General features: G+C 44.1%; 1 protein-coding gene and 1 long non-coding RNA gene across 6 annotated transcripts in view; one reads left to right on the top strand and one right to left on the bottom strand.

Annotated features, from left to right (window-relative positions):
- Window positions 1–17,864, bottom strand: part of LOC128337716 (uncharacterized) — a 50,504-nt gene extending 32,640 nt beyond the window's left edge. Inside the window, exon 1 of the long non-coding RNA XR_008312408.1 lies at window positions 16,318–17,864. This is a non-coding gene — a long non-coding RNA (uncharacterized LOC128337716). The remainder of the gene's footprint in view (window positions 1–16,317) is intronic.
- Window positions 907–21,111, top strand: ANP32E (acidic nuclear phosphoprotein 32 family member E). Of its 5 annotated transcripts, none has more exons than XM_053279018.1 (7): window positions 907–992; window positions 9,946–10,095; window positions 10,662–10,784; window positions 12,992–13,157; window positions 13,604–13,770; window positions 16,018–16,072; window positions 17,873–21,111. In XM_053279018.1, exons 2-7 carry the CDS (start codon window positions 10,036–10,038, stop codon window positions 17,938–17,940), a joined length of 639 nt encoding a protein of 212 aa, XP_053134993.1. In that variant the 5' UTR covers window positions 907–992; window positions 9,946–10,035; the 3' UTR covers window positions 17,941–21,111. The 5 variants fall into 5 exon arrangements, with proteins under 5 accessions (XP_053134993.1, XP_053134990.1, XP_053134989.1 ...); XM_053279015.1 differs by lacking the exon at window positions 907–992 and adding an exon at window positions 6,595–7,077 and having other exon boundaries at window positions 17,876–21,111; XM_053279014.1 differs by lacking the exon at window positions 907–992 and adding an exon at window positions 6,610–7,077.
- Window positions 21,112–24,610: the final 3,499 nt, after the last annotated feature.

The raw sequence follows: 24,610 nt of genomic DNA, 5'->3' as shown, positions 1-24,610 counted from the left end.
CATGGGTGCCAGGAATCGAAATCGACTTGACGGCGCACTTTACCTTTACCCATTGCAGGGGGTCGGGAAGAGTCTCCTTTAGAAAGAGATTTGAATTTAAAAATACATATTTTGTGGCTATTAGGTGGGGGCACCTTTTTCTACAATTGTTCATGCCCAAAGGCTTGATCAATCTCAGGCTAAGCCAAAAAGTGGTGGAAACAACCTGTTCAAGACCATCCCTGCTGCTGCCCAATATAGTACCAGTGGGGATTCAAGATTTAAAAACTCTCCTCCAGCCTCAAAAGAACAACTCTCCAACTTAAACCACACTGTGATCTTGTTCTGAATTCACTTTGTTTATTCGAAATGTGTGGAGTTTATTTCATGTTGCTATATAATTTGAACATGCATGTCCATTAGCCTTGAACTTAGGGTTTGATGTGTGAACTAAGCACTTTTGTGTTCTGTGGACAGACGTAAGTTTATTAAAAACTGAATAGGACTTTGTTGATTAAACTGAGAAAAGTGTGTGCTGACTTACAAAATTGATCTCAAGAGGCTTTCCTTTCGGCAGCTGGGCACACACCAACAACGGTCTCCAGCCAGTAGCCACAAAGAGAACCAGCATGGTGTAGTGGTTAGAACCTTGGGCCCCAGGAGACCTGAGTCCAAATCCCCGTTCAGCCATGAGACTTGCTGGGTGACTCTCAGCCTCACCTACCTCACAGGGTTGTTCTGAGGAGAAACAGAACTAAGTGAGTAACCAATATATATCACTGAGTAGATATATACTGGTCTTTTATGCTGTAGCCCACACTATTGAATTTTTATAGGCTTTTCCCCATTCAGAGAGTATCAGAACATGGTCCCCTTTAACTAACTTTTGGGCAACTGCATTAATTCAATTGACAAGTAACAGCTGAAAGCCTCCTGGATTACATTTAAAAGAGGGCAGATGTGGTTTTCTTCATGACCCAGGCAACCTTGCAGGAGAGAGCTGCAATTTAAGTGTATGTTGCTCTACTTCTTAACTTTCTTAATGTTTTAATTTTTGTGGGGGAAGGGGGCCCATATATCAGAGTTATAATGTGCTATTTTGTGAGTTAAAGAAGTTGGTAAGTTTGTTTTTTGTCCATATGGTGATGGCGATAAGGTCATGGTGGAGACGGTAGCAATTTTCATGTATCTGTATTTATAGAAGTCGGCAGAAGTGATGCCTTCAGGGTAGTGTCTAAAAAGGTCACTGAAGCAGACTCATATGTTGAAATGCATCTGACCCATTGAATAGGACTCTTACACTTTGGGAAACCTTCTCACTATTTGGTGGTACAGCACTTAGATTTCAAGAGGACTTGGGCTCACCTGAGAGCATATTTTTACTACCTGGGACACTTCTATATTTTCTTGGTTACTATACTGCTATTTGTATCAGAATGTTTTATATTGTGTCTTTATGGAATGATTTTAACTGCACTTTGCTGTCAGCTGTGGTGGTGCAGCAGAGAAGCAGCCTGCCTAGGGAGCAAAAGGCTGTTAGTTTGAATCCCCACTGGTGTGCTTCCCAGATTGTGAAGCTCTTCTCACAGTTAGTGAGAAGATCTTCTTCCAGGTCTTAGCCCGCTTTCCCCGCAGACAATCCAAAGGCAGCCCTGGGCAACCAGATTGGCTGCCCACATGACTGCCAGCTCTGTCACAGAGCCATCGAGGGCCATGCGATCTCTGGAAGTTCCAGTGATATGTTTGAGATGTGAACCAAAGTGACTCCATTTTAGTTTAGCTAGAAATATGCTGAAGAGGCTTGAACTTTCCAAGACCTGTAGGGGCCCCCGCTTTCGCATTCCTGAATGTATACAGCTTTCACACTCCCCTCGTTCTAATAACAAGGAACAGGGCCTTCGGCCTTGAAGATAAGGGATGAGCCGAGGGGCCATCTCGGATGTAATTCAACTTTAGCAAGTTGGTGTCAAGATTCTCAAAGAACAACAAAAGGCAGGAACAAGGTCACAAATGTCAACTGGGCCTGGATCTTCTCTGCTGTCCATCTAGGTGTTATCTTTCATGTATCAAATGGCAAAGAGGGTTGGGGGAAGAAAATGCATATGTTGGGGTACAAATGCTTGTAGCAAACAAAAGGCTGGGCTCTCGATCTGGGTTTGCCCCGATAGCCTTGATTTCTGCAGAAATAAACTTTCAAGCTCTTTCTCTGTGCGTGTGTGTGAGTGGCATTTAACACCACCCAGACAAAAAAACTGCTTTTGGTATATCACCAGGATGCCCCATGTGAGCGTGCAGGGCATCCTGGAGAGACCCCCGAGTCTGGGAGACTGCTTGCAGCCTCCCGGTTGGGGGTCTACTCATGTGTTGCCACAAACCGTAGCAATACATGAGCAAAAAGATGAGGTTAACGGAGCGATCGCTCCGTTAGCCTTGTCTAAGGGGAAGGGTACATAGCGAGGTTTGCTGCCGGAAGCTGTGCAGCTCCCGTTGCAGCACACGATCACCCAAAAGCGGACTAGGCTCCCTTAGTCAGCTTTTGGGCGACTGAGAATAGCCTCTGTGCCTAGTAAATACAGAGCAAGGAGAGCTGGTCTTGTGGTCGCAAGCATGACTTGTCCCCTTAACTAAGCAGGATCTGCCCAGGTTGCATATGAAAGAGAGACTTGATTTGTGAGCACTGTGAGATATTCCCCTCAGGGGATGGAGCCGCTCTGGGAAGAGCATCTAGGTTCCCAGTTCCCTCCCTGGCAGCATCTCCAAGATAGGGCTGGGAGAGAGTCCTGCCTACAACCTTGAAGAAGACGCTGCCAGTCTGTGAAGACGATACTGAGCTAGATAGACCATATGGCAGCTGCCTATGTTCCTATCTGTAGTCACCTATATTGGACAGCAGCTATATAGGGAGGTGCTGAAAGGCATCATTTTGGGCAGCAGTGATATACGAAGGTGCTCACTTCAGTGACAACGCCAAAGGCATCACCTCATACTGCAAGGGAGGAAGGCAATGGTCAACCCCTCCTGTATTCTACCAAGAAAACCACATGGCTCTGTGGTCGTGAGGAGTCGACACCGACTCAATGGCACAATCTTTCCTAGCTGTTCTAGGTAGGCTATTCTAAATAGCCAATGAAACCAGTTATGAAGGTAGAATGCCAGCAGGAGAGGGGGTGATTCACAGTATATTGCACAGATTGTTGCAAGTGTGACTATGGTGTGTGCTCAGTGCTAAGAGCTCCTGACTCTCAGGGAACAAGTTCATTCCCTGAAGCCAAGGTGGCTGACCTGGAGAAGCTCCAGGAGGCAGATAGGTATGTCGATGAGACCCCTGGGGACATGATAGAGGCATTGTACTCCCAGGCTGACAGCTCCTCTGTCGTCATAGAGAATGAAGGTCTCCGGGCAAGACGTCAGTCTGAGGAAGAGGGGAATGTTCCCTTAGAAAGGACCCCTAATCTTGGGTGATGTGCCCATATCCTCTTGTACAGAGGATACTCCCCTGGGGTTGGGGGGCCTCCTAGTAGTGGGTCAAGTGAGACAGGCGGGGCTGAGGGGTCTCAATGCATGGATGAGATGGTGGTGCCGGGAGGAGGGGTTTAGATCTGTTAGGCACTGGGATACATTTTGGGGCAAGCAAAGCCTGTACAAAAGGGATGGGCTCCACTTTAACCAAGATGGAACCAGACTGCTGGCCCTTAAAATCACAGTGCAGCTTTTAAAATGACGCCGGGGGGCGGCAGGAACTGGGTGGTATCTGGTTCAGCAAGCAAAATCCCCTAAGGTGGGAGGGTACAAATACTTCAGATAAACCAGAAGGGACAAAGTAGAACCAAGAGTAGAGCAGATGAAAACGCTTGACAGCTGGTCAAAAGGGTAAAGTGATGGTAAGGGAGATAGCAACATGCCAACACCAGGGAAGAGACACTGTGTATAGATGTTTATACACCAATGCCAGAAGCCTCCAGGCCAAGATGGATGAGCTGGAGTGCATGGTTGCTAATGAAAACATAGATCTAGTGGGCATAAGAGAAACTTGGTGGAATGGTGAGAACCAGTGGGACACTGTTATTCCTGGATACAAACTCTACAGAAAGGACAGGGAATGGAGGATTGGGCACTGTAGCACTATATATGGTATTAAAGAAAGGATAGAATCCAACAAGCTAGAAAACCTAGGAGGACTTGAGTCCTCCACAGAATCATCACGGGTGACAATATGAGGACAGAAAGGAAATGGGTGACTAGAGATGTGCTATTGCCCTCCGGACCAAAATGCTGAGAGTGACCTGGAGTTGGAGAAGCAACTCAGAGGCGTCAAAGAGAGGCAGAGCTGTAATAATGGGAGACTTCAATTACCCTCACGTGGACAGCCAGTACCTCCATCTTATTTGGATTCAACTTCAGTTTGTTATCCCTCATTCAGCCCATTACTGCCTCCAGGCAAGCATTTAGGGAAGATATGCCATTTCCTGATGAGGTCAGCATGGAAAAGCAAATCTGGGTGTCATCAGCATATTGGCTTCATTAGCATATTGGTAACACCCAGCACCAAAACTCCTGATGATCTCTCCCCAGCGGTTTCATGTAGATGTTAAAAAGCATTGGAGACAGTATGGAGCCTTGTGGGACTCCACACTTCAGTTCTCGCTTAGCAGAACAGTCTCCAAGTGACACTATCTGGAATCTGCCAGAGAGGTAGGAGAGGAACCACTGTAAGATAGTGCCACCCAATCCCACCTCTCCCAGGGGATCCAGAAGGATACCATGGTTGATGGTATCGAAAGCCACAGAGATCCAAAAGGACCAACAGTCACACTTGCTTTGTCAATAGCCAGTTGGAGATCATCCATCAGGCTGACGAAGGCAGTCTCCACCCCATAGCCTCAGCCCCGAAAACCAGTTTGAAATGGGTCTAGATAATCTGCATCATCCAAAACTGCCTGGAGCTGAGAGGCCACCACCCACTCATCCACCTTGCCCAACCATGGAAGATTAGAAACAGGTCTGTAATTAGCTAACTCTGAGGGATCCAGCTAGCTTTCTTCAAGTGTGGTCTAATAATAGCCTCCTTATATGCGAGTGGAGCACTGCCAAGGAGGTCCAGCACAGAGGAAACTTCTCAAATATAAGGGGAATGGTAAAAAGGAGACTGAAAGTCGGGAGGATCAAATCACTCCAGAAAGCATGGAACTTATTCAAAACAGCAATAATAAAAGCTCAGTAGAAATGCATACCAAGAAAGAGGGAAGATACCACCAAGTTCAGGAGGAGGAGGCTAACAAGTAGCCAGGGAAGCTATAAAAAGGATGTTCTGAGCAAATGGAGAACAGAAAGTAAACTGCCCAGAGCCATTTTTGGAAGGGCAGTATAGAAATCAAATAATAAATAATAAATAACAAACTCTGGCAAAGGAATTGCAAGACAATAAAGGATACAAAAAGAGTCTGAGGAACAAATACATGGGCTGCCAGTACATTTCTGGGCAAAATGCAAGGTGCTGGCTATTACCTCTAAAAGCCTAAACAGCTTAGGCCCTGGGTATTTAAGAGAACGAACGTCCTTTTCGCCATGAGCCTTTTAAGACCTGGAGAGGTTCGTCTGTGGTTGCCACCAACTCATTTGGCGGCTACTTGGACATGGGCCTTCTCCGTTGCTACCCCTTTATTTTGGAATGCACTCCCCATCTCTGGCAACTTTTAAAAGGGCTCTGAAGACACATTTGTTCACCCAGGCTTTTAATAAGATTTATAGTTTTAGAAATTTTAATACTGGGTTTTAAATGTTTTTAATTGTTAGTTGATTTGATGTTTTAAATTTTTATTGTAAACCACCTAGAGATGCAAGCTTTGGGTAGTATAGAAATATTTTAAATAAATCAATAGCTAGGAGTGTCGAGGGGGGTAACAAAAACGTCTTTAAATGTAGCAGAAGCAGCTGTACAAAATTATGCATGAAGTAGAGAAAGTAGACAAGCAGAATTTTTTTCTCCCTCTCCCGCACACCACCAGAACCAGGGGTCAGCCTGGGTCTTATTGCATCTGTGCTGCTATTGCGGGCCTACGACCAAAATGAAGCTTATTTAACATTCCATGTCCCTGGAGGAAGAGTCAAGAAAGTGGGATACAAATGTAAAAATAAAGCAAGTAGAAGCGGCTGCTAAGACCGCCCAAGGAAGGCGCCACAAGAAGGGAAGGAGGAACCCCTTCAGAACCTTGCCACTGAGAGGCGATAGTATTTAAATTTCTGGCGCTTATAAAAAGCCGAAGCATATAGCACGGCGGGGGGGAGCAAGAGCCTCAGCATGACATCATGGGAAAGCAGAGACGCCCCTCGCCGAGCCAGGCCTTTGCATGCAAGCGCGGCGACCCCAGGAGGCAGGGGCCAGCCGGGCGTGGCCTTGGCTCTGTAGGGCGGCCTTTGCAATGGCCGAGGGACGCTCTCCTGCAGCCCCTCGCCGGACGTGTTGATCGTAGCGCGCGCCAAAGGCGCACACCAAAGCAGCGGCAACCTCCAGCCCGGCCGGCCCAGGAGGGCGGAGAGCGCGCCCTCTCCTGACGGACGCCGACCCTAGCCACTGGTGGCTCTCCAGCGGGAGGAGGCCGGCCGCGCTCAGCCAATCCGGGCCTCGGGGTGCGGGCGAGCCGCGCTTCCATCCTCGGGCCTCCTCCCCGGCCTGGCGCGCGCGTGAGGCTGGCCGGAGGAGGCGGGGCGTCTGCTAGGGGGCCCCATGCGCCGTGTCATGGAGGCTCAGTGTGCGAGCGGCCATTGAAGGGGAAGGAGCTGGGTGCTTCGCGAGAGGAGGGGCAGGGGTTGCGAGGAGAGGCGCCGCCGCCGCCACAGGAGCGCAGCAGGAGGAGCCCGGACTTCCCAACTCCATTTGCGCCGCCTTCTAGCCCTTTCTTGATCTGGGGTGCGGGGGGGCTCTCTTTCTCCCCCCCAGTCTTCCCCTCCTGGCTTCTTTGCCCCTCTCGGTCCCCTTCCTTTGGGTAGTTTTGCGCCCCTCCCTCCCTCTCCACTTTGGAGAGACAGCAGGGCGGCAAAAGGGCGATGGAGATGAAGAAGCGCATTAGCCTGGAGTTGAGGAACCGAGCGCCCGAGAAGGTGAGGACCAGCTCCCCAGCACGGAACCGCCCCGTCTCCAGTAGTTCCCCCTGCTTAAGCCCCCTCTCCTGCCTGGCCCCACCAACCCTCCCTTCTCTCTCAACCCATCTCTCTCTCTCTCTCTCTCTCTCCACCTCTCTCTTTAAATGGTGGATTCCTGCTAGATTCCTCCTCTCCAAGGCGCAGTCGCTGCCCCCGATTGCGCCAGAAGTGCGCACAAGGGCGCATTTGGACATGCCACGGCAGGCAAAGAAGCCACAAAAGCCCTTCTCTTCTTAAACTCTTTCCTTAATCGTGCCAAATGAGAGCTGACTTGCATTGATTGGTTCCCTTTTTCTCCTGTTGGTTGGTTTTTGGGGGTTTTTTTTACACATTTGTATCCCGCTCTTCCTCCAAGGAGCCCAGAGTGGTGTACATGGTCATGTTTATCCTCACAACGACCCTGTGAGGTAGGCTAGGCCGAGAGAGAAGGGGCTGGCCCACTCTTAACCACTACACCATGCTGACTGGTGTATCCAATTTGAAATCTTCTCCAACGCCACCCCCACCAAACAAAAATCGCCCCCCCCCAAAATTGCAGTCTTGCAACGCCACAAAAAATGCCCCTCAAAATTATTAATTTTGCAATCTTAAACAACGCCACACACACCCCAAAAAATCGCCCATATGTCTTGATGCTGCTGTTGGCAGGAATCAGATCTTCTTTTTCTTTCCCCCACCCCCCTGTATAAACCAGCCCGATCTTCGCCCCGTTTCTCCTGCCTGCTCTGCCCTAAACGGGGGTTTGTTGCAAGCTTAGTGAAATTTGCCAACCGTGATTGAAGAGCCGAGGTGCTTAACTCTTCGTCTCCCAGCACCGCCTCCTTCCACTCGGTGGAGGATGTGCAAGAAAAATCTAGGTCATTCTGCGCTTCAGTGAAATCTCTCCCCGCCCCAAACCCTAGTTAATAATCATTTTAAAAACTAGGTGAACCTAGGAAATGTGATTTCCCACCCGCCCTGTTGCCTATGGAGGCAGCCATGGCCAAATTAAAACTTTTATCTCCTCCTCTTCCTTTTTCGATAGTTAGATGCTCCTTCCTCAAATCTAGGTCACGCATCTGGGTTTGCCAACCTTGATGAAAGGTTGCGTTTGGGGGTTCTAAATTTTGCGAGGGGCTTCTCTTCCTCTGGTGCTATCGGTCTCTCCGTCCAGAGCTGCTCTTTGTGGAGGCAGGAGGGCTTTAACTTTCGCCGTTGGTATTGTGCTGTAACCAACACACTGCTTTATTTTTAACTGCTGGCAAACGAGCCACGGCTAATACCGAATCCATCTTAGTCCCAGCTACGCAGATGGTTTTGACTTTCTGTAGCCTTTTTAAAAGGGAGGGATTTTTTTTTTTTTAATTTAAATGAAAACACGCACACACCCATCAAACGATACATTTTAGACGTGTACGGATCTAGGCCGTCTTTATTTGTTTCTTTATCTTGCCCTGCTGAGCCCCTCCACATGGATGGAGTAATGGCCCCCTCCATTCTTCTTTACAATCCAATGGCGAAAGAAGATAAGGCGATTGCTGTTGAGTTCCTTGGTCATGGGGTGTGGGGGAAGAGACAAGCTCTGTGTCTCAAATCTCCACCCACTAAGCTAGCCGTGGCATGAGTTCGTGTCGAACGACTGGGGGAGAATGGGCCTGCCAGCACAGGCCATAGAGAGCCGAGCAGGTAACTTCCTTCCTGCGCGAGTCTGCCATGGAAGAAGTCCTGGAGTCCCGAGCGTGTGCGGGAAATGCAGTCCGCTGCTGTTCCTGAAGCGCCGGAGTCCAGAACGTAGTTGTGGTGTCTGGCGAAAACCAGAAAGGAACCCCAGCGAATGCAAACCTTTTTCTTTGGTTGCTACAGATGGCAGGTGAAGCCCCTCGAATGCATTAAATTGTCCAAACGGTGTCGGGTGTTTAGCTACGAGAGAAACCTTGGTGTGGGGAGTGTGCGTGAGCCTTTCAACTTTTCAGTGTTTCTCTGCTGATGAACAAAATGTTACCGTAAACTGTAGTGCAAGTTCTGGGTGTGGAGTGGATATGATTTCTTTGCCATGACAAAGAATCCCGTTTGCTTTCTGCTTTTAGTATGGGGAGGGAGAAAGCCAGTAGGAGTGTTTTGCTAAACCTCCAGTAGTAAGTCCATGGCCTCTCATGCCATCTGCACAAAGACCAGAGCAGTGATCTTGCAGCCTCCACACTTCCCCGCTGCCGAAATCACAAACCGTAGCTTTGGCACATGTTGCTGCGTTTAGGGTCAGTAAAAACACTGCTGCCCCAAATTCAGAATGCTGTGCGTCATCGATGCTGGACACTGTGACAGTTCAGGGGCATTCAGCTACACGTCTTAAGAATCTCTGAAATATTTCAAATTGAAATTCTGCTGTTTGAGTCGCGGTCCATTTTGGTAACTGAACTGCACATTTCCTCCTTATAGGCTGATGTGAATATAGGATTGCTTCCCCAAGTGTTGAGAATGTCCAGTTATATAGGAGAAACCTAAGTATGTAGTGCTTAGGGCTCCTTGGAGGAAGAGCGGGCTCTGGGTATGTAGTGCTCTGGGCTCCTTGGAGGAAGAGCGGGATATAAAATTAAATAAATATAGCATGAGTGTAGATTAGGGATACACATCTTTGCAACTTGGCATACTAAATCTTTTGTATACTAATTCATCACTGAGGGGTCTATTAGTCTAACCTAGTTTGGCAATTCTTGCCTTTAGGGAAAACCTTTTAAGCTGCAGTAACAGCCCTTTTCTTAAAGTTAAAAGCGAACTGTCTGTTTAATCCCAGCACAAGGTAGTTTGGGACCTCTCTTCCGTTCCAAGACTCATGTGATGTCTTTGCAGGTCGCTGAGCTGGTACTTGATAACTGTCAGTCTAGCAATGGTGAAATTGAAGGTCTGAATGACACATTTAAAGAACTAGAGTTTCTCAGCATGGCCAACATAGAGTTGACGTCACTGGCCAAACTCCCCAACTTGACTAAGCTTCGAAAGGTGAGCAGACTTTATCTTCATATATAGTCCATTCCTGTTGAGATACTACTGCACATGTATTTTGGGAATGTGAATCATATTCCTAACATAAAATTGTAAGCCTACATCTAAGCACCTATCTGGGAAATACATTCACACATGACTTTAAAAAGGTGAGGGCCATTTATTATTATTATTATTATTATTATTTTAATTTTAGCGGTCGGATTTTTACCCATTTCATCTTCACAATAGCCCTATGAAGGCAAGTTATGGTAACATTTTGCCCAAGGGCCATCCTGCCACTTCAGCGCTGAGCTTGTTACAGTTAACGCTTAGATAAACTTGTTTGTATATTTGTAGGTTAAATGTAAACTTGGATAATCATCCAAGCAAGAAATAGTTTCTTGCCTCTGGAGAAATCAAAATACAGCCAGCTTTGCTTAGCTAACTTCTTTGAGTAAAATGTGCCCTAGGAATCTAAACAAAGTTGTCAGATGTCTACTCTTTTACTAAAATGTTGGCTTGGAAAAGTATTGGAGTCAAAACATCTGCCTGCCTAATTATATGACACTTTGATACTGCAGCTAGAACTGAGTGACAATTCCATTTCTGGAGGTCTGGAAGTCTTGGGAGAGAGATGTCCCAATCTCACATACCTAAATCTGAGTGGCAACAAAATCAAAGATCTCAGCACCGTGAAAACCCTTGTAAGTATAAAGTGGGGTTCAAAGAGGAGTGGAATCATTTTGTTACTTTAGCATCCCTAGAAGAGGGCTAGACGACATAATTTCACAATCAAATGGTACAGTGGGAGCATATATGTTTACTTTGGCTCTCTGCCAATTACAGAAATATGGGTCAGCCGATTGCTTGTGTTTATCAGTTCATTTGGGAGTTCTCAAACTTGGGTCCTCAGATTATGTTGTACTCCCATCATTCCAAGCCACAACCACTTTTTGGAGTGGTTTGGGGCCTCCTATGTGAGGGCCCCAAAGACCATCTAACTGAACCCTTGAATAGTCTGAACCCTGAACTGAATAGTCCACTGTGGTCAGTTTGCACTACATTTTGCAGATAAAATTGCTTATATCTGTTCTGACTTGGATGCGATGGTTTTTGTGGCACCAGAACTAGATGTTACCAGTACACTGTCTGGTCTTGATATATGGGATGGTTTTCAGACTGTGTTGCCTGAGGAGGTGGACAGGCTGCTTGGAAGGCTGAGGCCTACCATGTCTGTGCTTGACCCTTGCCCTTCATGGTTGGTGAGGGCTGCTAGAGCAGGACTGGGTCCATGGGTGGTGGGGGTGGTGAATGCCTCTCTGAAGCAGGGGGTGGTGTCCTCTTGGCTGAAGGAGGCAGTCATTAGGTGCCTCCTTAAAAAGCCCTCATTGGACCTAGGAAGGCAGTGGATGCTCTGAATCAGGGCTTGGAGGCTGCTCTGTACTGGATTGGGGCAAACAAGCTGAAACTTAATCCAGATAAGATGGAATTGCTCTGAGTTGGTAAAACTGATCATCCAGGTAGTTAGGTAAATCTGGTTTTGGACGAGGTAACACTCCCCGTAAAAGACCAAGTCTGCAGCTTGGATGATAAGTGATAATTGTTCAGCAACATCTGGGGCCTCAAGTCTGAGAACTCCTGAGTTAACAGATAAAATTTAACATATTACATTTGCAAATGGCTAGAGCATACTTGAAAGCAAGAAGCATACACTCTTTTGGAGGCATTCCTGCCTTTGTGAGAGAAAAGAATGAACGCCTCTTGAAGTGGTGTTTGCCAGTTGTGGGTTGTTTTTTAAAGTGTGTGTGTGTGTATACATATTTTTATTCATTTTAATCTATAAACCACCGTGAATGTTGGTTTTATGCTAGTATTTACCAAGTACAAAATATAAAAATAGCAAGAGCTTAAGGTACAGTTATACAGAAGTTAGTGTCGTTTAAAATGGACAGACTAAATGATTTTAGTGCTTAGTATAATAGATCATACAGGACACAGTGTGAGGAATGGTCAAAACTGATTTACATGATGGTTTGAGTGCAGTGAGGGAATCCCTTTGGTTTTTGCTGTGGAGGAGGCAGTGAAGGCTCCCAGGCATTTCTAAGTCCATAGTGGAGTTCTCTCCAAACAATGGTTCCCCCTCCATAAGTGAATCATTTAAGTACTGTGCAATGGTATTGGATGCCAACATGTTGTGGAAAGCATTAACAACATTTGTTAGCTGAGCAATTAACCATGGGGCTGTTCATCAGTTAACAACCCCTCGTTGACATCCTGACTAAATTTGCTAGAGGAAGTCCCGTTGAAATTTAGTAGTCCTTTAGATTGAGTAATACTATTTAATAGGTTAGTCTGAGGTCAGCCAGTGTTCACAATTAAATGGGCATGTGAATTTTGAGAAACATACTATGTGGTTTCGTCTTTTTGAAGTTTCTGAACCTTGTGAACACACGCCCCTCCTAAATGTCTTAATAGTCAAGGCTACAGAAATTCACTAGGCAATGGTAAACCGCTCCTGTATTCTACCAAAGAAAACCACAGGGCTCTGTGGGCTCCAGGACTCGAAATTGACTTGATGACACACTTTACCTTACTAGTTTGACGTGTAAAATATTTTGTCTGAGCCAACATTTCTTCACCTGTTAATAGTCATAGCTACTTGAGAGGGCTGCAGTTCTCGAAAGTCCGTTTGCTTTTGCCAGCTGGCGTCTGTAAACCTTATAGCTTGCCTGGTTTCTGGAGTAAGGAACAGAGTGCAATTTTTGTGTAAGTTTTCTTGGAAGCAAGTCTCGCTGTGTTCAATGGGGGTTTACTTCCAGGGAAGTGTGTGGTGAGATTGCAGGCTTAACTTTTGAAGCATATCGAGTTAGCACTAATAATAAAGCGATTAAAAGCTTTCTTTTCTTTCCAGCAAAACCTTAAGAGCTTGAAAAGCCTTGATTTGTTTAACTGCGAGATCACAAACCTGCAAGATTACAGAGACAGTGTGTTTAAGCTGCTGCAGCAAGTCACATACCTAGATGGGTTTGATCAGGATGATAACGAGGCCCCTGATTCGGAAGACGAAGATGATGAAGGTAATGCTTTGTAAGCATCTTCGATGCCTGTATATTAAGCTGTTTTTAGACTTGATGTCAGACTGGGGCTTGCGGGGCAGAAGTGTGGGGCATTTCCCCCCATCTTTTATTTTCCTGTGGAAAACATTCCATTTCTAAAACTTCTACTTGGCCACTTGAAAAATGTTTGAGGTACAGTGAGAGGAAATTAATAAGGTTGAAGTGTGTTTTTCTGCTTGTGTAGAGGTCAAATAACATGCCAAATATGATCACCCTGTAACCTGACAGCCCTCGATATGGGGGGACCATTCAGACATTGTCGTTCACATGCATACAGAAGGGGGCCCTGTCCCAAGAGGACTGTACCATGTGCATTTGTTTTGAACTTGTAGATCAGCCCTTACATTCTGGAGTGTGAGGGGGGTGAAGTATGCAGTATACATTTACTAACATCGCCCTCCCTTCAGATGGGGATGAAGATGAGGAAGAAGAAGATGAGGACAAGGCTGGTCCCCCGGGAGAATATGAAGAGAATGATGAAGAAGATGATGAGGGTTCAGATTTGGGAGAAGGTGAAGAGGAGGAGGAGGAGGAGGAAGTGGGCCTTTCATATTTGATGAAAGAAGAGATTCAGGTAACATTCAGCCTTTGATTCTCTCATTATGATGCACACAGATGTGCAAAAAGTTGGTGTGATAGCAGATTCCTGCATGCGAGGGGAAGGTTCCCAAGCAGGTTTCCTACATGCCAGGAGAAGGTTCTGGTGGCCTTGGCCTTTACCCTATTTCATAATGCAGTTTCCCCACCTTGTTAGAACCAAGACACATTTTGCCTTCCTGTTGGTACTACTCTGTTGTCAGTGTATACTGTTGCTGGAATGCCCAAATTGTTCTCTGCTGTAGCATCTCCTCAGTCTTCACATTTCCTCCTTTCCCTGGCACACCAAGCTTCTCATTCTCCCCAGCAGAACTGAATAGCCACAAGCAGCTGTTCCAGACACCTTTATGTTTGTTTTATAGATTGTGAGCCCCTTTGGGATAGGGAACCAGCTTTCTCATATCTTTTGCTATGTAAACAATTTTGAAAACTTCTTTGTTGAACAGTAGAATGTACATATTTTAAGTAATATTTGGTTCCATGGTCCCTCACTGGATGCTTTTCTAGTTAAATTACATGCTAGAAAATGGATTAAGGCAGGATAGGCTACCTTGGCTCTCCAGCTGATGTTGAACTACAACTCCCATCGTCTCTAGCAACTCCCATCGTCTCTAGCCACAATAAACTGTGGCTGGGAATGATAGAAATCATAGTTCAACAGCAGCTGGAGAGCCCAGATTGCCCACCCCTGGCTTAAAGCATGTGACGAGGAATGGGGATGGCCCAGTATCGGATCTCCACTCAGCCATGAAACCTACAGAGTGATCTTGGACTAATCCCTAAGCTCAGTGTACTTCAGGTGGAGAATTTAGCACGCTGCCCTAAAGGCTTATTTTCTGTTGCAACCATATCATCGCTGGTGTTTCATTTAAGTTGTTCTTTCATAACGGTTGCGTTGCTGCAGGAGCTCATTTGGGGTAGACAGTAGTAGTAGTAGTAGTAGTCGTAGTAGTAGATCCTTTGTTAAGCAGGGTCCACTCTGGTTTGCACTTGAATGGGAGACTACATGTGAGCATTATCACATTATCAGTATCATTGTAAGTTATTCCTCTTGGGGGATGGAGCCACACTGGGAAAAGCACATGCCAGCTTGCATGCAGAATGTTCCAAGTTCCCTCCCTGGCATCTCCAAGATAGGGCTGAGAGAGACTCTTGCCTATAACCTCGGAGAAGCCGCTGCCAGTCTGTGTAGACCAGGGCTGCTCAACTTCAGCCCTCCTGCAGATGTTGGCTTACAATTCCCATAATCCTTGGCTATTGGCCACTATGGCTGGAGATTATGGGAGTTGTAGTCCAAAAACAGCTGAGTGGCCTAAGTTGAGCAGGCCTGGTACAGACAATAGCTAGATGGACCAATGGTCTGACAGTATATGGCAGCTTCCTATGTTCCTATAAAATGTATTGCTTTTTCTTTGCGAACAGTCGTGGGATATAACATAGGGAGCTGCCATATACTGAGTCAGTCCATTGGTCTATCCAACTCAGTATTGTCTACACAGACTGGCAGCAGCTTCTCCAAAGTTGCAGGAATGGAGATGCCAGGGAGGGAACTTGGAATCTTCCGCTCTTCCCAGAGCGGCTCCATCCCCTGAGGGGAAGATCTTGCAGTGCTCACATGTGGCCTTCCATTCAAATGCAGCCAGGGCAGACCCAAGGAAAATAAGTGATGCTTGCTACATAAGACCAGCTCTCCTCTCTAAAGTTGTGCCTTTGAGTCGGTGTCGATTCCTGGCAGCCCCAGAGCCCTGTGGTTTTCTTGGCAGAATATAGGAGGGGTTTACCATGGCCTCCTCCAGGACAGTATGAGGTGATGCCTTTGAGCATCTTCCTATATCGCTGCTGCCCGGTATAGATGTTTCCCATAGTCTGGGAAACATAACAGCGGGGATTTGAACCAGCAACCCCCATTGTGCCATGGTACATATAACTTCTATACCTTATTTTCACAAGTCTGCTCTTTAATATTTTCACAAACAAAAATGGTAGTTAGTATTGCTATCAAGGCTATATATCGAATAAGTTGTCACTTATTTGAGACCAACAAGATAGAAAGGTGATTTTGGTTTTAAGCATGTGTGTCTTGGAGTACATATGTGACATGTTTTACTTTGATTGACTAAGATATGCTTAATGGGATGAGACGGGAATATCAGTTTTGGAAGAGATTTTGCTGATTGGTAGTTTTAAGTGAGACTAAGTTTCTGAAAACTTTTTCCTCCCTAAGGATGAAGAAGACGATGATGATTATGTTGAGGAGAGAGAGAATGAGGAAGAAGAAGGTAAGTTTCATATCCAATCAGCAGGCTATAAGCTTGCCTGTGATTCTTTAGACATCTGAATCTTACTGTAAATTGTAACCCACTGTTCTAAACTGTGGTGAAACTGCACTGTTTGTTTATTTATTATCTAACATATCTGTATACCGCTCAAAACTCACGTGTCCGGGGGGGTTATAATAAAACACAGATTAAATAAAATTAAACAGCTTAAAACATTACAAGGCTCCACTGCAAACTTAACTTACCAGCTGTTAAAGTTTAACACAACCTGTTTTCAGATTTTATTAAGCTAGAGCTGAGAACTGATAGTGCTTTTGGTTGGTGGTTTGTTCTTGCCAGTTTGCAAGTTGATGTAGTCAGGATGTTTTAATTAGTCTCTGAGCTGTTTTCATTTTTGTAAAATCTAGCTTGCATTCCATGATTTATCCACAAGAGTGCAGAGTAGAAGAGAAATATTTCTTCAGCATATTTCTGAGGAACATAAGAACAGACCTGCTGGATCAGGCCCGAGGCCCATCTAGTCCAGCAGCCTGTTTCACACATTGGCTCACCAGGTGCTGCTGGGAACTCACTAAAGGTTCTTGTGCACTTAACTGGAAATAGTCTACTCTTTTAGAAACAAAGTATACTATTTCCTGTATTGCGATAGATTCTAGCTGAGGTCGGGCTATATTTACCTTAGAGTAGGCCCACACAATTTGTGATCCCACCAGCCATGTGCAGTCCGGGACTCATTAAAAACCTCCTTTCTTGCTCCTGAGTTTGCAGTCCAAGGCTGGTAGATGGTCAGGCATCTATCATACAGCTGGGTCCAAGTCTGCTTTAGGTTTTATTGTTATTTATATATTCTATTTGTCAACTGCCCCAAATATGGGCAGCTCACAAAACACAAAATATATCTGTGCTATAAACTGAAGCAAGTTTTCTTATGTAATTTGGGGAATTGCCATGCTCGAATGGGATGAGCATCTTGGAGATTTCTTAGCATCCTCTTGGAACAATAGTTCCCAAACTTACAAAGGGAAACAAGACCCTGAAGTGATTAGGAAGTTGCCTTACACTGAGTCAGACCATTGGTCCATCTAACTCAGTATTGTGTCAGCCCTACCTGAAGATGCTGCCAAGGAGTGAACCTGAGGCCTTTTGCATGCAAGCAGTTGCTCCACCACTGAACTACGGCCTCATCCCCTAAGGGCAATATCTTGCTTCAGACAGCACTTGGATGTAGTTGGCCATCCAAATGCAAACAAGGCCAGACTCTGATTAGCAAAGCGGACAGTTCATACTCGCTGCTGCAAGACCAGCTCTCCTCTCCAAGGCCAGTGTATTAAATGCTAGTATAGTTTAGGAAACCAGACTGGATAGCAGGAGAATAAATTACATATTGAAATAAATTTAAAATAAAAAGAACTGTTATACATCATTCACTCCTAGACCTTGGTGTCACGTTATGTATTGGACTGCTGACATTGCAGAGTGTCCCTTTTCCTATTAGCAGATTTACATTGGCAGGGGTGAAGAAATGTAGGCTCAGTTTATCAGCCAGACAAAATATTTTACTCGTCAAGCTATGTTGGTACACTGCTCATCAGGACTTTTTTCACTTGTCAGGCATCATTTTCCACTCGTCACAAACTAATAGACTAGTGGGTTTCTGCAGCCCTGCACATTGTTATATTTGCTTTGTGTGTCCTTGTGATAAACTAGATGTTGGTATCCAGAAGCGATGAAAATGTGTATAGCATGTTTAAATATCAGTTTTATTACCTTAGTCTGACAAAAAACCCCTCTCTTTCACAGCAGAAAGTGCCCGGGGAGAGAAGAGGAAACGCGCAGCGGAAGATGAAGGAGACGAGGAAGATGATTAAGTTGTAGAAAACAAAAATATAGGACCAGACTTGTTATGTTGCAGGATTCGCAATAGTGATATGCAGACTCGTATGTCTCCATGTATCATAGGTATCCCTACAGGAGATATTAATGTGTTAACTTTTTATAGGAAGTGTGTTTTTACTATTTTGCCCTTTCTATCATTCCAACTAAGATGTTATAGCCCATTGTTGCTATTATTGATCATGTGCATAGAACACTGTTTTCATCCCTTTTTAATCACTGAACCAGTTTTGTCTTCCCATGTCCCCCATTAGAAAGGTTTTTTCCCCCCAGAATGTTTTTTCCCCCTTCCTCCTTCTTCCTGGGTTTTTACGTAAGCATGCTGTTAGTTCTAGACACCGTTAAAACAAGACAGATTCTACAAATTTTAATTCAAGCATATAAGAATGTACACTAAAGTCAAATATACTGCATAACAAACTTTTCATTAGAAAGGTCTGTGTTCAACATAGACAGCAGGAGCTGTGTGAAATCAGGAGCCCGAGTGGAGTATCTTGTTGGCTCAGCTTAAAAGAATATTCTGAAGAATGCACAAATAGGTTAAAAATTTTGAATCTTCTGCTTGTTCAGAACATCTTTTTTATACAGTACACATCCCTGGAGAGTGTTCTGCACATCTATAGATAGTGTTGACGCTCTATTGAAGTCTCGCCTTTCCAAAACATGTTTTAAAGACAAAAAACATTATATAGCCCCCTTGGAACAACCACACAGAAGCCCCTTCCTTCAGTTCATCATTTACTCTTTGGTAGCTTTCTGACCATTATATTCCTCCCAGGCTGAACATGACTCATATTGTTGGTGTGAACGTCAGGACTCTACCTCTGGCTTTAATTTTAAAACTGCAAGACTTTCAGACCAGTTAAGATAGGAGAGAAACTCTCCTTTATATATCACCATCAAAGCAGTGGTTGGTGACTAGATTAACCAGAGGCCCTAAAGTAGAGCACTGGAACAAGGGATCAGGTTGCTTACTTTTCAGGAGCCAGGAGGCTACAGGAAATGTGGGTAGATGGCTGCTGAATTTCTTGAGCTGTCTCCCTGCTCTCCTGAAGCCAGCAAGAGGGAGCTGGTTGTCTAGGGCCAAAATACTTCTTTAGTCACCAAAAAGGCTACAGAGAGTGGTGGATCAAGTGGCAATTGTCTGTAGGCTAACTTTGGCCCATAGGCTCCCAGTTGTTTTAAGTATGGGTTTTTGCTGAAAAACTACTGTTGGAACCTATTCATCAAGAATTCTAGTTCTGATTTTGAAAAGTTTCAGGAACTAGTATACTTATGTAGAGAAGCAAGATGACACATTCTTTCTTTGGGAGATGTGATGGCAACAAACTGCTCTTTGTGGAATGTGCTTCTCTTTGCAGTCTTCAGTTTGCTTTTTAGAAACAGTAGAAAACTGGATACACAACACTACTTCAGTCCTCACTCATGAGACTAATTTGTGTTGTTAAATAGATATTTTACCCAAATAATACATGGCTGTATTCAAGAGAGACTATTTTTTTATCTATCCTGCCGAAGAGAATTTGTTGCTAACTTGGGTATAGATAAAAGGGGTATTTTTTCATAGATTATCGTGTTAGCCCCTGCTACAGTTTCCTATGAATATAAATTATGCATTGCACACATTGGCACACTTAGTGTATGACATCAGACTAATTTAATTTTGGTGGCGCTGCATTCAGGAAAATAGGCAAAACTAGTTTGTTTTTCTTAATTGTCATTCACAAAGTGATATAGCACAGCTAATTCAAAAGGCGTTCGAAAAGAATGAAATGCATACAGCAATTTAGCAGAAATTCTGGATATTTTAAATAACTAAAAGGACTTGGTAAAGCTTTATCCCAGTTCTTTTACTGCATTGGTGTGTGAATAATTAATTTTAAAAGAAGTGCACACTGTGTTGTCATGGAGGTTCTGTGTTCTAAGCAGTTGCTCTGTATTATTCCTGATTTCTTGAGTGAGTGTGTGTGTTTTCATATACCCTTTTGTTTTAAATGTTTAATTTTGTTTGGTCTCAGCAAATACTAAAACCTTCCCATTACTAAACAAAGCCCCAAGATATTTAAACAGTGGCTCACTTGTGCTGCTACATCATTGTAATGCAGGGATAGTTAATCTTGGCTTTCCAGCTGTTGTTGAACTACAGCTCCCATTATCATGACTGGGGAAGAGCTGGAGTACTGAGGTTGCCTACCTCTGTTGTAATGTACCTCAGTCCATACCTCTGCATATTCTCTGATGCATATGGCAGAGGTGCAGTCATTTTTAGTTAGCGGAAAGAAGCAGATTTCCACACAATCGACCCCCTGATCCAATTCCTTTGTTGGAATTAGTGGGGAAGGAGTTGTGGCCAAGAGAACTCTAAATGTGCATTGGGACTCTTGCATGAATGAGAGGTCCGTGAATCAGGGCGATGGATTAATATAATCATCCATCCCATAGATTCAGTGGTATCTTCTTTTAGGCAGGAGTCCTAATGCCCTCTTAAAAGCTCTCTCAAATTAAAATTGTATAATTTGCTTCAACAAATAGCAACTTTTTGTAAAAGCGAGTCCACCTTCAGCCATTTTAAAGACAGGTTTTAAGGTTTAGTAAACCAAATTACGAGGATGCTTACATGTAACATGTGTTTAAATAGCTTTACAACTTCTCTAAGCAGCTTTCTTTGTCCAAAGTAGTATAAGAAGCTGAGTATTACCATCAATTTTAGTTGTCATTTAGTGTGCAATCAAAATGGTAGAGCTTTTTTTAAAAAAAAAAAATTAACACAGAGCCCCTGGATAACTTTTTTGAATATTTTTTTTTTTTTGGCTTGGTGGGTTCTTTAATGAAATATGTAAGGGTGGGTTTTATATTTTGTAGAGATTTTGTCCTATTTGAATGCTCTTTATATGGCAGTATGTATATAGTGTGTTCAGTTCCTTTTCAAATTCTGGAAAAAAAGATACACAAACTTGGAAGAAATTGGGGTGTTTGGGTTTTTTGTTTTGTTTTGTTTTTGGTGCAGCTGTGTTTTGAAAAAGCCATGACAGTGTTAAATAAAACAAATTCCTACGGCACACTTCTGGTAATTTTAGTTGTAACAGAATGTGAGTGTTTCCCCTGTGTGATGTAAATTTTAAATTAAAGATTTTCAATCTGAAAAATTGAGGATCTGTTATTGGGTGGCAATTTGGGTTTATTTACTAAACTTTCAGGCTGATACTTCATTTCTTAAGACTGGTGCTGGACCTCAAGGGCTTGATTGGAAGCAACACTCTTAAACCTGGCAAACCTGCCCCCAAATTGTAGATATCTGGGGCTGACACTAGTTTCTTAGGTATTGACAGAAATTCTGGCCAGACACCTAAGGCAATTTATATTAAAGGATAAAAAATGCTGGGGAGTCTGAGATTCTACATAGAAGTTATGATTGTTGGCTTTCCAGTATAAAATATGGTTGCTTTGGCAGAATGCTTATCTATTTTGGCTTCTTTAAAGACTGGACACTGAAGACCTATTCACATATTATGCTCGGCACACATAGAGTAATACAATGCCTATCTGTACCCAGCAATTTAAGGCCTCTACCCAAATTCACTTTTAAAATTAATGCATGGACATTCATTCACACACAAACATGTTTGTGTACAGACATCTGTATGCATGTACAATGTAGTGTCTGAATAGGAAATGACTGCTTTGCTTCAGTCCTAACTATTTCAAAGAAGGAAAGTGTATTAATTGCAAAGCTAGCTATGCAATTTTTCTGCCTTAGATTGATGTATTCAGATTAATCTTTTGGGTTATATGCAAGCCAGGAGTGGCCAGCCTAAGACTCTCCAGCTGTTTGACTACAACTCCCATCATCCCCAACCAGAATTTATTCTGGCTGGGGATGAGAGTTTGACTCTCATCAGCTGGAGAGCCTCAGGTTGTCCCTCTTAGTGTAGACTAGTGACAGGGATTCCCAGATATTGTTGACTAGAACTCCAAAGGCCATTGTAGCTGTGAATTATGGGTGTTGTAATCATCAACTGGGAATCCCTCTTACATGGAACACTGGTATAGACTTCAAAAACGATGGGGAATAAGAAACATGTTCCTGCTTCTGACATCTGAAGACCAGGGGTGTCAAACTGCAGCCTTCCTACAGATGTTGGCCTACAACTCCCACCATCCCTGGCCACTAGGCAAAAACAGCTGGAGGGGCCACTGTTTGACACCCTTGCTCCAAACAGCAAAATAACTAGATGTGTATCTAGTGGTTGCAATATACAGCAGTTCATGTGTCATACAGATCAAGTGTCCTACAGGCAGAAGCTCATTTCCTCTCCGCACAGTCTGTTTCCTTACGAAAATCCAACTTGCCCTTTTGAGAACTATTGCTGAATGGTATTAAATACTGAAGTTTGTCGTTCGAACCTTAGATAAGTAAGTGAACTTTACGTCTCAAGATGCCAAAGTCTTTGGAGTCCTAGGCTGTGTACTCGAGATCATTAGTCACCCCTGGTTACACTCTGTGGTATTTATAGTTCAGTGGTGAATGGGTGGTTCCCTCACACCTGTTCAATATATTTCTGGCTGATGTGGGTGTTTTAATTTGAATTAATCATTTTTACTGCTTCTAATATCACCTGTTACATGGTCCTTTTACCTGATGCTGTCTAAGACCATAATAAAAATTGAGTGATTGCATTTGAATTATTACCTGTGAGAACAGAATTGTGTGGAGTTAATCTGCATATATTATTCCAGAGTACTAGCATGTGATATTTTATTATTTTCTTGTATGCACACACACACACACCCCAGTCCCAGTGACCTCCAGCCTCCACTGTCCAGTATATAAGATACATTCTGGGAATCACAGAAAAACTCCTCTAGGCACACTGAAAGCTGGGTTAATCACTAAGCATTAAAATATGCTGTTAATACAGTTATGGACAGAAGAATTATCCAGGGTAGTCTAAATAGGTCCACAATAGAAATGTTTTCCCTAGCCCTCTCAAAACCTGGCTGAATCTGCCACACTCCAGGGCCATGCTAGAGTGTGCCCTGCCATATGTCACTGAAGACTTTGTGCTCACTATTCTGTCTTCTCCCATCTCTTATGTGAAGATGAAATGTTGGGCTATTAGCATTGAAAGGGGCTCTTGTAAAGCTAAACAGCTTTGTGCTTGCTTGGACAGATTTTTCAGATATGGTCGTAGCAACCTGTACCTTAAAAAATAAATGCAACCCATTAGCAGCCGCAGATTGGTAGTATGCAACACTCAGTGGAACAGCATCATTCCCTGGCATCTCCAGCTAGGGCTGGGAAAGACTTGTGCTTGAAACTTTGGAGAGCTACTGCCAGCTGGAGTGGGCAATTCTGAGGTAGAGGGACCAGTGGTCTGACGTAGTAGATGACAGATTCCTATGTAATGAAACACAGGCTTCGGTTGCACCAATACTGTAATTTTGTGTCACTTCCTCCTATTTATATAATGTTTTTCAACAAAAGTTTCCAAAGTGCTTTACATAGAAAATAAATAGGATGGTTCCCTGTTCCCAAAGGGCTCGCTGTCTAAAAAGTAACCTTCCAGTGTTAGCTGTAAATTACTGGCACAGTGATATCTTTGGCATATTTTGCCAAATGATATATGCCACAAGTGGCAGTATGCCTGAGAAGCAAGATTTTTGTTTCCTTAGGACTCTCATTGCTGGTATTATGAACTGGGCCTACAATGAAATAATAAACAGTTTCAGGAAGCAGTGAGAGCATCTGAATATCCCTTAGCTCCTGACCTTCTCATTTCCTTCTACTATATTCTTTGCAAAGTAGTATAAAGTGGGGGTGGCCAATCTGAGGACTCTTGCCACCATTTTTGGACTACAGCTCCCATCATCCTAATTTGCAATACATTGTGGCTGGGGATAATTAGTGTTGTAGTCCAACAACAACTAGGAAGTCTCAGCTTGGCCAGCCCTGCTATAAAGGATGTCAAATGGATTTTTATATAAATAAAACGTAGGATTCTCTGCCACCTCCTTCCTCCATGACCACATCCAGAAAGGAAGTGCAGCAGTGGAGGCGCCCCTTTGGAATAACCTTGTGTTATAATATTATGAAACTTTAGAAAACATACATAATTGAGTTTAGTTATAAAAAGAGGGGCTGTGGGCACAAGAAGGGCAAAAGTGAATTTATGAGCGGGCAAGCTGTGTCATATTAGATTTCTGAAATACAGGGGCAGCCACCATTGCATCTCTCATCAAAACAAATGTAAGTAACAGATTGCGAGTAGCACTGGGATGCCTGTCCGCACGCCCCACAAATTCTGCACAACTCAGCCATTAGCAGTTTTCTGAGCCACAAATCCACCCCTGGTTTGATCGCATCAATGCAAATCTATTTTTACATCCTACATTGGCAGTCAGATTTGTACACATTCCACACGTGGTAACCTAACCACATACCAAGCAGGGCACAAATAGCAGAAGTTTTGGATCTGATTGCACAAATTCTTCATTTTGCTGCAACTGGATGCTGATCAAATTTGGTCATGGGGGAATGGAGATGGAAAGAGAGCTGGTCTTGTGGTAGCAAGTATGAATGGTCCCCTTTGCTAAGCAGGGTCCACCCCGGTTTCATTTGAATGGAAAACTACATTTGTGAGCACT

The sequence above is a fragment of the Hemicordylus capensis genome, chromosome 14, assembly GCF_027244095.1.
Source record: "Hemicordylus capensis ecotype Gifberg chromosome 14, rHemCap1.1.pri, whole genome shotgun sequence".
Taxonomy (NCBI): domain Eukaryota; kingdom Metazoa; phylum Chordata; class Lepidosauria; order Squamata; family Cordylidae; genus Hemicordylus; species Hemicordylus capensis.
Note: the sequence above shows the minus strand (reverse complement) of the source record. Positions and strands in the feature narration are given on the sequence as shown.

What these genes read in the sequence shown, in the direction of transcription:
- ANP32E (XM_053279014.1), top strand. Translation starts at nt 7,024, where the DNA reads ATGGAGATGAAGAAGCGCATTAGCCTGGAGTTGAGGAACCGAGCGCCC. An exon ending in GGAACCGAGCGCCCGAGAAG is followed by an intron (nt 7,078 to 9,945) that starts GTGAGGACCAGC and finishes ATGTCTTTGCAG; the next exon opens with GTCGCTGAGCTGGTACTTGA. An exon ending in TGATGAAAGAAGAGATTCAG is followed by an intron (nt 13,771 to 16,017) that starts GTAACATTCAGC and finishes TTCCTCCCTAAG; the next exon opens with GATGAAGAAGACGATGATGA.